This window comes from Paroedura picta, chromosome 15, assembly GCF_049243985.1.
Source record: "Paroedura picta isolate Pp20150507F chromosome 15, Ppicta_v3.0, whole genome shotgun sequence".
Classification (NCBI taxonomy): Eukaryota; Metazoa; Chordata; class Lepidosauria; order Squamata; family Gekkonidae; genus Paroedura; species Paroedura picta.
In genome coordinates this window covers 2,354,926-2,370,071 of record NC_135383.1, presented here as the reverse complement: position 1 = coordinate 2,370,071, position 15,146 = coordinate 2,354,926, and the positions used below count along the sequence as shown (strand labels likewise).

General features: G+C 45.6%; 2 protein-coding genes and 1 long non-coding RNA gene across 5 annotated transcripts in view; 2 read left to right on the top strand and 1 right to left on the bottom strand.

The window, feature by feature from the left end:
* Positions 1–3,967, top strand: part of PGD (phosphogluconate dehydrogenase) — a 12,552-nt gene extending 8,585 nt beyond the window's left edge. Inside the window, exons 9-13 of the mRNA XM_077312329.1 lie at positions 768–898; positions 1,372–1,505; positions 2,234–2,333; positions 3,103–3,225; positions 3,685–3,967. Coding sequence (XP_077168444.1) covers positions 768–898; positions 1,372–1,505; positions 2,234–2,333; positions 3,103–3,225; positions 3,685–3,804 — 608 coding nt within the window. The 3' untranslated portion in view covers positions 3,805–3,967. The remainder of the gene's footprint in view (positions 1–767; positions 899–1,371; positions 1,506–2,233; positions 2,334–3,102; positions 3,226–3,684) is intronic.
* LOC143824750 (uncharacterized) overlaps positions 1–6,116 on the bottom strand; it is a 15,905-nt gene extending 9,789 nt beyond the window's left edge. For both annotated transcript variants that reach the window (XR_013226856.1, XR_013226857.1), the window contains exons 1-2: positions 5,960–6,116; positions 3,605–4,364 (exon numbers count right to left, since the gene is read on the bottom strand). This is a non-coding gene — a long non-coding RNA (uncharacterized LOC143824750). The remainder of the gene's footprint in view (positions 1–3,604; positions 4,365–5,959) is intronic.
* CENPS (centromere protein S) lies at positions 5,830–15,146 on the top strand. Of its 2 annotated transcripts, none has more exons than XM_077312332.1 (5): positions 5,830–6,023; positions 7,129–7,252; positions 8,056–8,089; positions 12,557–12,623; positions 14,656–15,146. In XM_077312332.1, the coding sequence occupies exons 1-5, from the start codon at positions 5,970–5,972 to the stop codon at positions 14,797–14,799; spliced, it is 423 nt and encodes a 140-aa protein (XP_077168447.1). In that variant the 5' UTR covers positions 5,830–5,969; the 3' UTR covers positions 14,800–15,146. The 2 variants fall into 2 exon arrangements, with proteins under 2 accessions (XP_077168447.1, XP_077168448.1); XM_077312333.1 differs by lacking the exon at positions 5,830–6,023 and adding an exon at positions 6,479–6,709.

Sequence of the window (15,146 nt, the reverse complement as noted above, 5' to 3'; positions counted from 1 at the left end):
AGCAGAGGAAAGAAATGCCCTGACCCTTTAAGAGAAGCTTAATGCATCTATAATATCCCATTATTAAATGGAGAGGACATGTTTTTCCTCCAGGTTGTTGGTAACGGCAGTCCTTATGCAAGTCCTCCAGCTTTGCCAGTTGATACGAAACTGGTGTTGTTTTTTTTTTTTGTCCTTCTCTTTGTGTCACCATGACTTGCAAGTCTCAGCCCCAAAACAGTGGAGTCATTCCCTCCCTCCCTACAGAAGACTGTGGGTTGGGCAATTGTGTGCGTGTTGAGGGGGAGAACCAAAGAAGCCTGTCACCATGAATATGTAGAAAGAAGTATGAGTCACTTGCAGGAATCTAGAGTGAGTGTTTACTCTTCTTTGTAATCAGTCAATCCTTTTTTTTTTTTTTTTGCAAAGGCCATTCTAATGTAATTCCGAACAATTAATGTGCAAATAGCCAAAAGAAATAAGACACCCTCAAAGTTAAACACAGACAATTTTCTAAAATAAATAAACCTTGTGCCATTCATCTATAATACCTACTGCAAAAGACTAAACTGTATGCGATTCCCCAAAATTGTACAGAGACCACTTTTGTGAATGCTCATCTTCAAACACCTGTCATCTTGGAGCTGTATACTTCATTCCCTCCCGCCCTATAATATGGGAATGTTTGTCACTTTGCAAAGCTACCTGTGTTGTTCATGTGGTAATAGCTCTCGTTGCTACCACTTTGAGTTCACATTTTGTGACCTTGGGATCTCTTTTGTCCAAAGGGGAAGCGGTCTTTGCCCGATGTCTGTCTTCTCTCAAGGACGAAAGGGAGCAAGCCAGCAAGTTGCTGAGTGGACCCAAAGTCTCGAAGTTCAGTGGCAATAAAGCAACCTTTCTGGAGGACATCCGCAAAGTAAGCAAGTCCTCCCTCTTGACTGTTGATCCTTTCCAGTGTGCTTTTGAACTGTTTTGATTAGTGTTCTTCAGTGGGCATTTTATTGAGAGGATTTGTGCTGCCCTCTATTTATGCTGTTGTGTGATGTTTTTAAGCTGTCTCCTCTGATGTTGTGTCCTTACTTTGGGATTCAGAGGCATCACAGCTAGTGGGCAGACTTTTTCTCCATAAATCTAATCCCCCTTTAAATGCTTATGGCTATCACTACATCCTCTGGCAGTGAATTACACATCATAATCACTCTCTGTGCAAAGAAGTATTTTCTTTTCGCATCGCTGAATCCACTGCCCGTCAGATCCTTGAATTCCCTATGCTGGGGATGGTGGATTAATTCTGCTGGATGTGGGTCCCTAGCAAATGCTTGACCTTACTGTTACCTGGAAATGCCCTGGGTGAGTTCACTTTCTCACCTCTTCTTCCTTCCTTCCTAGGCTCTCTATGCTTCGAAGATCATTTCCTATACGCAGGGCTTCATGTTGCTGAGGCAAGCGGCTATAGAGTTTAGGTGGACACTCAATTATGGCGCCATCGCCCTCATGTGGCGGGGAGGGTGCATTATCAGAAGGTGAGTACAGAGCAAGGCTTCTATTAGGGTTGTGGCTGTTTATTAGAAGGAACAGTCCCCTCTCAACGTGGAGTTTGGCTGTTGTATGCACAGAACTGAAGAAACACCATTAATGGGACAAAGTGAAGATTTTGATTTCCTGATAAATTCTTTTTTTGAAAAGCAAGTATTTGGCTCTTATGTGCCATCTAGTTGCAGCCAACATGGTGACTCCATGAGGTTTTCCACGCAAGAGATATTCAGAGGTAGCTTTCCATTGCTGGTTTCTGCATAGAAATCCTGGACTTTCTTGGTGGCCTCTCATCCACATACTTGCCAGGGCTGACCTTGCTTAGTTTTTAAAATCTGATGGGATCTGGCTAGCCTGGGCCATCCAGGTCAGGGCCTCTGGCTCTTTACGGCTGTGCAAAAATGCTTGAATCTTTTGTGAAGAATGCCCACTGAAGTCTCTTGGTAGCATGATAACGTTTCTAGCAGATGGGATAAGAAATTGTGGTGACGTGTCATGGTGACATGGTGACGTGTCATCTGCATAGGTGTCCAGGTAGGCCTCCCAGTGCTGTGTTTCACCACTGCACTCTCATTCTATGATGGGTACAGGCATAGTATGCAGTATGATCAGCAAAATTAAAGTAGAACTGTAATTCCCTGCTTGATTCACAAACCCTTTGTTACTAGACCATCTGCTCTGTTATTTATTCTATACACGTTCTGTGTGCCCCTTACAGTGTTTTCCTGGGGAAGATCAAAGAAGCTTTTGATCGCAATCCTGACCTCCAAAACCTACTGTTGGACAACTTTTTTAAGACAGCAGTAGAGAACTCACAGGTGCGTTTCCCCTGGAAGAGGGAGGGCAAGAAGAGAATGGATTATAAGTCTTGAAAGTTGCTTCATAGACATGCAGAAAGTCATGCAGCGTGGAATTCTGCATGATTACACTCAGCTTTAAATGTCAAGTCTGTGGACTTTATTGCTCGAAAGATACACCTGAAAATGTGTGGACAGTGATTGGTGAGATCTCTTAGTAGGATTAGTAGTGGTCAAGAATGGCAGTCCTTAGTCTTTTTCAGCCTGTGGGCACCTTTAGAATTCTGGTACAGGGTGGTGGGCACAGGCACAAAATGGCTGCCACAGAAGGTGGAGCCTGCCATAAAATGGCAGCTGCAGTAAGCAATCACACAAAGGAAGCCTCAAGGAAAAGGGAATAGAGGGATAATGTTTGAAAATACATTGGGGAAGAAGAGAAAAGAGAACAAAATCAGCACTATTCTGGCAGGTACTGCCGAAACATTATTATCTCAATCTGCCTAGCCAATTGGATCTCCACTAGCCAGTCAGAAGCCCTCTTGAGAAAGTGACCCACCCACTTTTTAAAATCACTTGACCCACCCACTTTTTAAAATCACCATGTTGGGGACCTCTGATTTCAGTGATGTATGCAAAATGTAGGCTGGTCAAAAGTAGAATTTGTTTTTCTGATGCAGTTTTGTCTGATGGATTCTGGACTCTTCAGTCCTGGCTTTCTCCCACACCCCCACCCCGGTTCTTAGACTCGTTTGTAGGCTTGACAGCGCCATACTCTTTCTCTCTCCTTAAGGAATCATGGCGACGTGCCATCTGCACAGGTGTCCAGATTGGCATCCCAATGCCATGTTTCACCACTGCACTCTCATTCTATGATGGGTACAGACGTGGTACTCTGCCAGCTAACCTGATTCAGGTAAGCAAGTTTGACAGTATCTAATGGATAGAAGGTATTCTGAAACTTGTTCCATGTTTATCTTCTTCCCCTTAGTAGATGGACACACATGAATGAACATATGCACCTGCCATTGACCGAGTTACACCATCATCTCAATGTTGTCAACTCTGTTTCCCAGTGGCTTTCCAAGGTCTGAGAGGTCTTTTCTAGTTCATTGACTCAAAAACCCTGAAGTAAAAAGCTCTGGGTTGAACCCTGGAACTTCTGCATGTCAAGCTTGTACCCTGCCAGTTACAAATACTGCAGTTGAAACACCATAGTCTTCCCACCCCCCAGATCTAAAAATAGTGCAAGCAGGATTTTGTACAAATTTTGTTTAACCAGCCCTGAGGCTTACCTGTAGTCTGTTGAACCAATTTCACAGTATTTGGGCAGCTTTGATATTGAAAGCATTGTTCTGTGTGCCATCTCTTGCAGGCTCAGCGGGATTATTTTGGTGCCCATACCTACGAACTGTTGTCACAGCCGGGCAGGTTCATCCACACTAACTGGACAGGACATGGGGGTTCTGTATCCTCTACAGCGTACAATGTCTAGCAGGAACACTGAAGGGAAGACTACTGTAGACTCAAGACATTCCTATTGTTGTCTATTGTGTTCCTGTGGCACTTTTGCGACAACACACCTGTGCACTCCTGTTAAAAATACATTCTTGTTCATCTTGTAAGGAAGCCAAAATAAAAACTCCTTTGACAGATTATATTCTGCACTTCTTTGACATGCTTGGTGAATCTCCGTACAGAAAAATAATCGTCGCTTTATGTCTGCAGACAATGCTATGCTTCTGTGGGGCTCCTACTGGATTTCTCTCCTGTCTTTATGTAGGCTTCCCCTTAAAGTCAACTTGGAAGACTCCAGATGGTACAGAATTCTGCAGCTCAGCTGTTATCACAGGAGCTAAATAAAACATGCCCATTCTACCCATTTTGCAGTCACTCCATGCACTGCCCATCTGTTACCAGGTTTGATTCAAGGGACCTGGCCAGCACATACAAAGCTGTTTGTGGTCTTGGACTCTGGTATTCGCATGTCTGTCTCCCCTTTGTGATCCGTCGTGGCAGCTTCACTCAATCGAGCAGGGCCTTCTGTGTGCCATCCTGCAAAACAGCAAAATCAACAACTGTTTGTACACATGCATTTATCTGCAGTGGCCCTTACATGGTTGAACAACCTGCCTGACGAGATCACGAAAGGCCACCTGTTTCTAGCATTCCACAAACTATGTAAAACCGAATTGTTCAGGAGGACATTTTTATAAAGGCAATAGGCTTTATTATAACGGAAAGATTCCAGAATATATGTTTTAATAAAGGGAAAGGGACAATGGACTATACCATTGTGTATAGTACATACCATCTGTTGTATATTATCTTACTCTCTCTGCATTGTTTTTCTCCTTACATAGTACCGTTTCCTGCATTGTTTTAACATATATAATACATGGCTTTATTTCAGATTTCTGCAATCTTAGTCCTATTGCTTCATTAATTAGATCTCTCATCCTGCTGGGTGCATTGATTTACATTGTGTGAAGAATTCCGAGGCACCCAGTGAAACTCATAAACGGTAGATATGGAACAGGACAAGTATCTCTTTGCACGAGGCCTTGTGGAACTCCCTGCCCCAAGGATAAGGCGGTAGCTCAGCTTTAAAAGGGGATGAAGCCATGTAATAGAGGATAGGTCCACCAGAGACTCCTAGCCATTACGGGTGCATGAGACCCCCACCTGTCTGGTGGCAGCTTATCCCTGTGTGTTAATAGCTGAGGGCAAGAGCAAGGAAGATTGTGGCAATTGCTGTCCTGCAGGTTTGCTGAGACATCCATCCAGGGAACAGCTAAGCCCAACAGGATGTACCTTCTCATGCTCCTGCAAAGTTTCCAAGCAGGGCATGCAGTCCGCGATCACGGAAGGCAGACTTCCATCCGTCTCTCAAAAAAAACCCCGAGCAATATTCACTTTATTATCCGGGGAGAGGGCGGCCCACAGGCCTGGCGAGGGCACACAGTGGCATCTAGTGGTTAGTGCTGGGCATGCCACAGGAAAAAAACTTATCAGGAAGAAAATGTTTCACAGTCAGAGTAGTTCAGCAGTGGAATAGGCTGCCTAAGGAGGTGGTGAGCTCCCCCTCACTGGCAGTCTTCAAGCAAAGGTTGGATACACACTTTTCCTCGATGCTTTAGGATGCTTTGGGCTGATCCTGCGTTGAGCAGGGGGTTGGACTAGATGGCCTCTATGGCCCCTTCCAGCTCTATGGTTCTGTGAATAAGCGCGTTCAACGGGACGATGAGGAGGGTTTTGATTTTAAGGCTGAAATAAACGCGGACGGGGTTTGGTTTCTTTCTCCCGCGCGGCAGGAGGCGGATCTCTCGCCCCGGCCTCCCCCTCGGCCGGCTGCGGTCTCCCAGGGCTGCCCAGGGCTCCTCTGCCCTCCGGCCCCCAGCAGGTGGGGCACACGGCGGCTCGCACCTGGAAGCCCGCTTGGCCGGCCGCGCAGGTGGCGCCCCTGAGGTGATCCGACCCGCGTCCCCTCAGCCTCCCTCCCCTTCCCGCCCTTTTCCCCTCAGAGCGGAGGGCGGGAAATCCGAGCGCCATTTCCCCCGCCGGCTTCTTCCGGGAGGGGGAGGGTGTGGTTGTGAGTGTGTACGTGGGTCCTGAGGGGGCCTTGTCGTCGTCGTCGTCGTCCCCCCCACCTGTCTTGCCATGGCGCGGCGGAGGGGCCCCGAGGAGCGGGACGGCGCCTTCCCTGAGGCGGAGGTAGCGGCCCAGGCGTCGCCTCAGGGCTGCGGGAGGGCGGGTTGCCAGCTCCCGGCTGGAGAACGCGGGAAGAGTTGAGGGCGGGGGCCGTTGGTGGGGGGCGGGGCCACAGGCCCCACCTTCTAGGGCAGCCATTTTCTCCGGGGGGGGGCTGTCTCTGCAGTCGGCGTGGGAGCTGGAATTCAGGGGGGGGTCTCCAGGTTCCCCCTGGAGGGTGGCATCCCCAGGCTGGCTGGGCGGGGCCCTCGGTGGGGGCGGGGCCCGACAGCCCACCCTGCAAAGCAGCCGTTTTCTCCAGGGGAACGGAGCGGGATTTGCAGGAATCTCCAGGTCCCTCCTGGAAGCTGGCATCCTAATACTGGAAGATGGGGGGGGTGTATTTTTTATATGCCTAGACAGGACCGGTCTGCATGTGTGTGTGTGTGTGTGTGTGTGTGTGTGTGTGTGTGTGTGTGTCTATATTAGGGGTGAATTACGTGCCTAACAAAGGCCTGCACCACTTGGGGTCCACCCACCAAACGCAGTCTGCTAACCATGCTGGCGAGTGATTTGTAAGGGGACCGACCCCGTGTGGGTCAGCCTAAAAGTTGATCCCATTGCATCATTTTGTTTTCAGCAGTGGCCAGCCAGAATTTTTCCAGGGTCTCCACAAGCAAGGCATGACAGCAGTTGCTCATCTCCAGTGTGTAAGGCAAACTGCCTCTGAACATGGAGGTTTCATATACGTAGGAATAACTGTTGGGCCTCTGCTTGGTGGTTTTTGCCCAGTCCCCTTTTATTTAAGTGGCCATTGGCCCCTCTTGTGGCAGTGATTTCCACAAGTTGCATGTTGTGTGAAAAAGTACTTTTGCTGTTTTGCCCAAACATCATTGCATTTCTCCCTGAGTTCCAGTATTATGGGAAAGGGAGAAACGGGTACTCAGGTTTCCTATTCTTTTGCATCATGCATAACATTATAAATCTCACATCACATTTAGCCAACATTTTGTTTCTGTTGCTTGCCAGTGGATCACAAGGTGTGCAGGCCTGAGGTGGCTTCTGGGAAAGTCCGTGTGTGGGTATACAAAGAGCCTTCTGTAATGCTTTTCCTTTCCATCCTCTCCAGAGATTGAGGGCTGCCGTGCATTACACTGTCGCTTACCTCTGCGAAGAAGTTGCAGAAGACAAAGGGATCCAGTTCAGTAAACAAGCTATTGCTGCTATTTCTGAAATCACCTTCAGACAATGTGGTATGTTTCTTTGTACATATATATAGTTGTCTGTTGAAGCAATCAGCATTTTAATGCTTTTCAAATATAGAATTGGAATTTCAGTTGTTCTGGAGCTGGCTTGATTATTTGTTTTGCTTTTCCTAGCACTAGAGGGAGTCCTAGACAAGTTTTGATAGATCCCTCCTACAGCAGGCCAAACATCACCCCCCACACACACACGCAACCTGACTTAACTTTAACAGTGTATTTTTTATTCAGAGCTCTATGTGTTCTATACATACATGTGAGCTTTTGTATTTTGTACAGAATGTGGCATGCTTAGAATATCAGAATACAAAATAGTTTCTAGTCCTCTTGATGGGGAAGGAAAACGTGGGAAAGGATGTGCAGTGACTGATGGTAGCTCATCTCTAGGTGGTCAACGATGCCTGTGTCTGTCTTCCTTCCTTCCTTCCTTCCTTCCTTCCTTCCTTCCTTCCTTCCTTCCTTCCTTCCTTCCTTCCTTCCTTCCTTCCTTCCTTCCTTCCTTCCTTCCTTCCTTCCTTCCTTCCCGCTATATATTATATATATATATCACAAATATTGAGACTAAAGACTTTTTCCATGAGCAGCTGGATTGTGTGTGCATGTTCCGTGCTGCCATATCAGCTCAGTCAGTCAGTGAGGAGCACAATACAGTGGAATTCATCAGATGAATAGAGAGAGAGATTGGTGAGCAGTAGATAATTGTTCTAGTGTCCATGATCAAACTACTGAAATTATTCTTTCTAGACCTTGGGGGCGAGGAAGAGTTTGAGATAACTTATTATTTTCCTTTTCAGACACTTTTGCGCAGGACCTTGAAAGGTTTGCTAGGTAAGTACCATGGAAAGATGTACTACTAAAAGAAAGAGAGAGAGAGAGAGAAGAGAGTGGGTAACCTTTAATGGGCCGTTTATCTGACCTATACCACACTAAATTATTTTTTATTATTATGAGAGAGAGTGATTTGGATCCAGTGGGGCAGAGACAAGTGGATGAGTGCATATAAAGTTCTCTCCTATCCTCCCCTCTGCTAAGTAGTTCCCTGAGACCCCCAATGATGCAGGATGTGCAGACAAAAAGTCACAAGTGCCCCTCCCCCCCCAGGAGAGCCAGATTACCACTGCTTTCTGCCCCAGTGGAATTTCTAGTGATAGAAGAGGAGGGGGATTTCACTTAATTCTCCCTCCCTCCCTCCTGAATGCAGCAGACCCCCCCCCCACTTCTTATCCGTGCAAGTCCTAATTACTTCAGCATCATTGTTTGGGGGTCTCAGGGCACTCTGTAGGGCCTGGTGAAAAAAATCTAAACGTTGAAAAGTTTCCCTCTTATTCTCCCTGCTTTCCCCAGAATTGAACTGATGCTGAGTTTTAGAATCAGGCTTTGATGAAACCATTTATGTTTTGTCAGAGCCAAGAGATCCATTATTTTGTAGTCTGAATGCAGGGCATTGATTCAAGCCGGTAAGCTTTTCTTCCTTTCCCCTACCTCAAGCTCCCCCCCCCTTTGCAAACCGTTGCTGAGAACTTGGCTTAAAAGAGTGGTTGCATTTTCCAAAGATGTGTGTAGCTCTCAATGACTCTGGATCCTTTGGCAGAGATTCCCCCCCCCCCTTCTCTTTTTTATTCTCAGAATTGCTCTGGAAGCCAGCATAAGCGAGAAAATGTATGTACACAACACACACACAAAAGGCAAATTGCCTGGAGGATAATGACGCCTTTGTGTGTCGCCTTGCTTCTGGAGTGGGTAGTGTTCTGCCTAATGTAATTGCATGCAGGTGTATAGCTGAGCAGCAGCCAACAGCGGTCAGAGGGTCCCCTTTTGTAAGGAGCTTGTTAGTAGCAAATAGAACCCTTTCAAGAGCAGGCTAAGTAGGTGGTTTGATTTCAGCTTTTTAGAAGAGCCTGTCCCGTCTTCTCAATTCATGGGCTCCTGTCTTTCAAATTAGAGCTGTCAGGAGTGCAGAATGATTGGTATATTTTATTTTTATGAAACTTGAGTTTTGAAAGCTAGAAACTTTTTTTTTTTTTTGCACTACAGACTCCTGGCAAGTAGGGTTGTCATTTTGCAATTTAAAAGTTGGATATGTGGATTGAAAATATCCCAGTGGAGTGAAATATCCATGGCTGCTTTCACACGGTGTTTTCCCAGTCATACTTCTCTCTTCGTCCTTCATCAGCTGTGGTCCCAGCAGGATTCTAGCCAGTGCTACTTAAGGCAAGGGGGGAAAGGGAGGGGTTGGGAGAGGGCAGGCAGACTGCTGGCCCGTCATAGCAACAAGATTACAAAAGCAGCAGTGAATCCTTCTGCTGGGAGAGCAGTGGCTGGAAATGGGGAGATCTGGCTTGGCCTAACCCGTTTTGAGGGAGGAGCTAGAACATGACAGTGACTATATGACAGGATATTAACAGCCTTTCTGGAGGAACAGCAAGTCGTGGGGTTCCAAACATGCTTGGCGAGAGAAACAGATGCTTACATGTAAATAGTAGACATCTCCAAACCAAGATGTGAGATCTGGATTGCTTGGAGCTAAAAGTGAACATGGACACAGTGGCATATCAGAAACCTGGTGGAATGGGGGGAAAGACGGTGGGATATGAGTATTCCTGGATATAGGTAAAGGTAAAGGTATCCCCTGTGCAAGCACCGAGTATGTCTGACCCTTGGGGTGACGCCCTCCAGCGTTTTCATGGCAGACTCAATACGGGGTGGTTTGCCAGTGCCTTCCCCAGTCATTACCGTTTACCCCCCAGCAGCAAGCAGGGTACTCATTTTACCGACCTCGGAAGGATGGAAGGCTGAGTCAACCTTGAGCCGGCTGCTGGGATCGAACTCCCAGCCTCATGGGCAGAGCTTTCAGACAGCTCGTCTGCTGCCTTACCACTCTGCTCCACAAGAGGCTCTTATTATTCCTGGATATAAACCTAGTAAAAGGACAGCGGTTGGCACAATGGGGTAGGCATGGCTCTGTGTTTCAAGAGAGGATACAGATTCAAACAAGCTGGGAAACACAGGAGGACTATGCTCCCCTGCAGCTACTATGGGGAGAGAGATTAGGCCCCAAAGATAACTACTGAGGTCGTATTATAGCCATTCTGTTCAAAACTTTGAAGAATGATCTTGAGGTGGAGGCAGACATGGCAGAGGATGCAAGAGGAAGATATTGTAACTGGGTGACTTCAGCACATTGCATTGTGTGCAAGTGTTGAGTGTGTGTCCCAGCCTTAACAAAAGGACAGCATTTCTAGCTACATAAGTGATTGTCACAGAACTAGCTAGAAGGACTTGGTGCTGATTGGGACTCCCAGACTTGGTGTGAGATGAACGTAGCCCTGTTGGGAAGACTGACTGCAGTGCTGCACAGAAAGTCCATCAGTACAGCCACATTTTAATTCAGAAGAGGAAACTTCATAAAAACAAGGGGATTAGTTAGAAAGAAGTAGAAAGGGAGAGTAAAGAAGGTCAAATCCTTTCAGGATGCTTGGAAATAATTTATAGACACCATAATTAGAGCTCAGATATAATGGATCCCTCAGATGATGAAAGGTACCATTAAAGCTAGGAGGATGCCAATGTGGTTTATGGGCAAAGTCCAGGAAACTATAAAAAGCAAGGCGGACTCTTTTAAAAAGCGGAAGTCTTGCCCAAATGAGGGAAGTAAGAAGGAGCAAAGGATAGTAGAAAGGTAAGCAAAATGAGAACTGGGGGGAACATGTTAATGAAAAAAATTAAGGCACACATTAAAGCATCATCTAATTACATCAGAACCAAATCCTAGGCAGAGAGACAGCTGAGCCATTAAAGGATCGCTATTGGAAGATAAGAAGATTTCAGAGAAGTGAATGAATTCCTTGGGTCATTCTTTGTTACGAAAGATTTGAGTTACAAACACTGGAGTTATTGTTTTCAGTGTGGGAATCTGTAGAATTGATTTAAACAGGTATAATGTCTGAAGAAGAGTGCATGCACTTGAAAGCTCACGTCTTGAAAAAATCTTTGTTGGTCTTGTTCATGCCACTTTCAGGGTTCCACCCACATCTTAACCTTTGCTACTGATGTTGCTCCCCCCCCAAGGTCCTTTGGGCCTCACCGGACCCACATGTCTCCTTTGGGTGGGTGCAGGATTCCAGACAGCATCCATCTAGTTCATCTTTCCGTTTGCCATTTGGGGCACTTTGCCAGTCCTGATTACACCTCCTTTGCCACCAATGGCAGCTTGCCCCTGCCTGCCTGAGTATTCATTCTTCTGTGTCACTGGAGGTCAACTTACTTGTTGCAAATTGCACTTCTAAATCAGTGCCTTTCTATAACGGATAAGTGTGTGATTGGGCAAATCAGATGGGTCTTGAATGACTCACAACGCACCTGGTCTGTGCAGTGAGATCTCGAAGCCAGCTTTTTTTTTTTTCATTTGGAAGGGTTTGTTGAAGGACACCCACCCTTTCCCAAAGCTTCCTTTAGTACTAGTTTTGAATGTCACAAGAAGCTTTGGAAAGTGCAGGTAGAAGAAAACGTGGTAGTCGTGTTAACTTTTTTTTGTTTTTTTAACTTAAGTGTTAAAATAGATTTAAAAGGCAATTTGATCCGAACCATTATTCATTCTGTGAAATCTTTGTGTGTTGCCAGTATGGAGAGCCAGTTTGGTGTAATGGTTAGGAGTGTGGACTTCTAATCTGGCATGCTGGGTTTGATTCCCTGCTCCCCCACATGCAGTCATCTGGGTGACCTTGGGCTTGCCATAGCACTGATAAAGCTGTTCTGACCGAGCAGGAATATCAGGGCTCTCTTAGCCTCTCCTCCCTCACAGGGTGTCTGTGGTGGGGAAAGGGAAGGGAAGGCGACTGTAAGCCGCTTTGAGCCTCCTTCGGGTAGAGAAAAGCGGCATAGAAGAACCAACTCTTCTTCTGTTTGCCTGTCTCAGCACTTCAAATAATAAAACGCCCCCTATATAGATAGAAAACAAGTGTGCAAGGGGATGAAAACAATGACTAGTTGTGAGAGTTGTGGGTGGGTTGGGTGTGAAGGGGCCTTGGTGGAAGGTAGCCATGAGAAGCTAGCATTCTGAGGGCCTCTTTCCAAGCTCACAGTGCGGTGCAGTCACTCTAAGCATGTTGAACAGTGAGTCCAAAACTGCTATGGTCATGCTGACAAACTTTTGCTGCCCTTGAAATCGCATCCTAAGTTTCTTCTGTCCCTTCAGTATCAGTACAAACACCTTTGCTTCTCTCCAGCCAGTAAGCATTCCTGTTGGCGTACCGTGTTTTGATAGTTAATCTGTATTTCTCCTAATTCTTCACACAGACATGCGAAACGAATCACAGTTAAAACGGAAGATGTGAAACTTTTGGCTAGAAGGAGCAACTCACTGGTGAGATGAGAACCTTGCTTTCTCGCTACGTTATTTCTGAATGAACCAATATCAGCTCCTTCCGCATTTGCTTTTTCTGCTTGGGATTAGATGACAGTCTGGCGAGAACAGCGCTGCGTTTAGACACCTCTTGCTTTTTTCACTTTGCTTTTATAATGTTATCTTCTTTCTCTGAAGCGCAGTGACGCACGCTGGCTTTATTAAAATTATGTTTTCCTGCATGCTTAAAGTGTTGTACTGTGCTCTGGATGCTCACTTTGTGGATGGAAGGGTATGATGTCAATAAAGGAGACACAGAGCTGTTTTCAGCTTCATCTGTGCATCTCTTGTCCTGTCTGTTTCTGGCCAGCTTTGGCTTTATTCATTATTTATTTACTTCACATATTCCACTCTTACCCCCAATAGGACCCAATGTGGCTTATATAATTCTTTGCCATTCTTAAAACAGCCCAGTGAGATAGATTGTGACTGGTTCAAGGTCACCCTTCCAAGGCACAAGTGAGAATTTGAAGCTGGGTTTTGGCCTGTCTTTTGTCTGTGTGGCTAGGCGTGTAGCTGTTTCTTCATAAACACAACACCACATTTTGAGTCACTCTCCTCCCACCCCAGTTAGCATGACTTCTAATTTTAACCTAATGTGAGAACATTTCTCCTTCCAGCTGCTGTCTGAGCAACATGTTGCTATCTTGGAAAAAAAAATTGTGGGTAAAGGGTGCAGTTGAGTTGCGTGTCCTTGAGCTAACAGCTGCAGCATGGCTTAATTGGGCATGGAACGTCTTGTCAGGAAGAACAAGATGGTTGCTCCTGTCTATGATCCGAGACTGCAGCTGTGCTGGTTAATAGCCCTCTTTTTATATACACGTTTATTATTAGCGTCACTCTAATAGGGGAGTCGAGGCAGAACAATACGTTACAAGCCAAAGACCTGAGGCTTGCATTGGAATCTGCCATGTTGTGTCTATAACCACACTCGTGACAAGGAGTACAATGCAAAGAATAACTAATATGCTAGACTGGAATCTGTTTGGAAGACTCAACCAAGTGGAGATTCACACCCCACAGATAGATGCATTATTTATATGGGTCAATTGACTGAATAAACATACTGACTGACTGACCCCACAGATAAGCTCCTTTAAACTGGATCAGAACACTGGTCCCTCAAGGTCTCAGTCTGGCAGCTGCTCATCCAGGTCTCAAGTAAGGGTCGTTCACAAAATTTCCTACCTAGTTCTTTTAGCAGGGGATGCCAGGGATTGAACCTGGGACTTTCTGCATGCTAAGCAGAAGCTCTTCCATTGAGCTGTAGTCCCACTGAAGTCCTTTAAATGATCACAATTCCCCAAGGATGCTTTTAGGAAGATGAAACTACCTGTAGCCTGAGAATTGCTACAATCCTGTTCTTTATGGACAGATGAGGCAGGTGGACATGTAGATCAGTCCTTCTTGGTCATAGTGCTGGAATCTGGGCCCTGTTTCAGCCAGTGGTATCCTTGCCCTCTCCTTTACCTTCCTCATCGCCTCTGACAACCACTTTTATGTATCTAGCTAAATGCTCTCTCTCTCTCTCACATACACACACACACATCCTACACACTCAAGATGCTTGATTATAGGGAAGATGCTGTTACTATACCCCACTAGCATCTTTTGTTGATCCTTAGAATAATTCATGCCCTTTGAATTTTTTATCCTTGATCTGCATCCACAGCCTTTCAACAATGTGTTAGGACATTATTATTTTAGAGGACATTTTGGAATGTTTTTCATATTTCTGATTGGTTTCTTTTGTGACTGAAGTCTTAATGTGATTTGCTGATCTTCTGTGGTGCTTTTCTTTTAAAAAAAAATTCAGTGGGAATCTTATCTCTGACTACAAGTTACCTGTCAACACTATTCTGTCTTCCTAGTCTTTGTATCACACATTCTTAATCATCCATTGTTTGACACCTCTCTTTGGGGGCCCATAGTTGCTTTTTTAGCTGGCTGAATGGCTGATCCTGGGAATTATAAAGGCTTTCTCTGTTTCTAGCTGAATTACATCACACAGAAGAGTGAAGAGCTTACTCTGAAAAAAACGGAAGAAAAAGCAAAGAAAAAAAAGTCATCCACCAGAACCTCCGATGAGCACATGGGACCTGCCGCAGCTGACAGTGAAGACTCCAACATGGCCTGATTCAGTTTTTTCCTCTGGCTGTCTGAGGATTGTGCCTGTCTTTTGTCAAATAGCAAAAAAACAGCTGATAGTCATCAAGCAACAACAAAGAGCTGATATTGCCATCCCGTGTTCCAGTGTCTGCTTGCCCCTGAGCAGGTCTCACTGTGGGGTGTGTTTTGAAAAGTGCAATAGAATAGGGGTGTTGGTTTCATCTTTGAAAACACATTTGAGAAATGGAGACTTTACAGAATTTGGGAAAGAGGGACCTGTATAAATGGAAAAGGTATACAGCTTTTACTTTTTTGTATTTCCCAAGGGAAAACCTTCCCTGAATAAACAGAATTTATTTGTTCAGGCTTAAACAA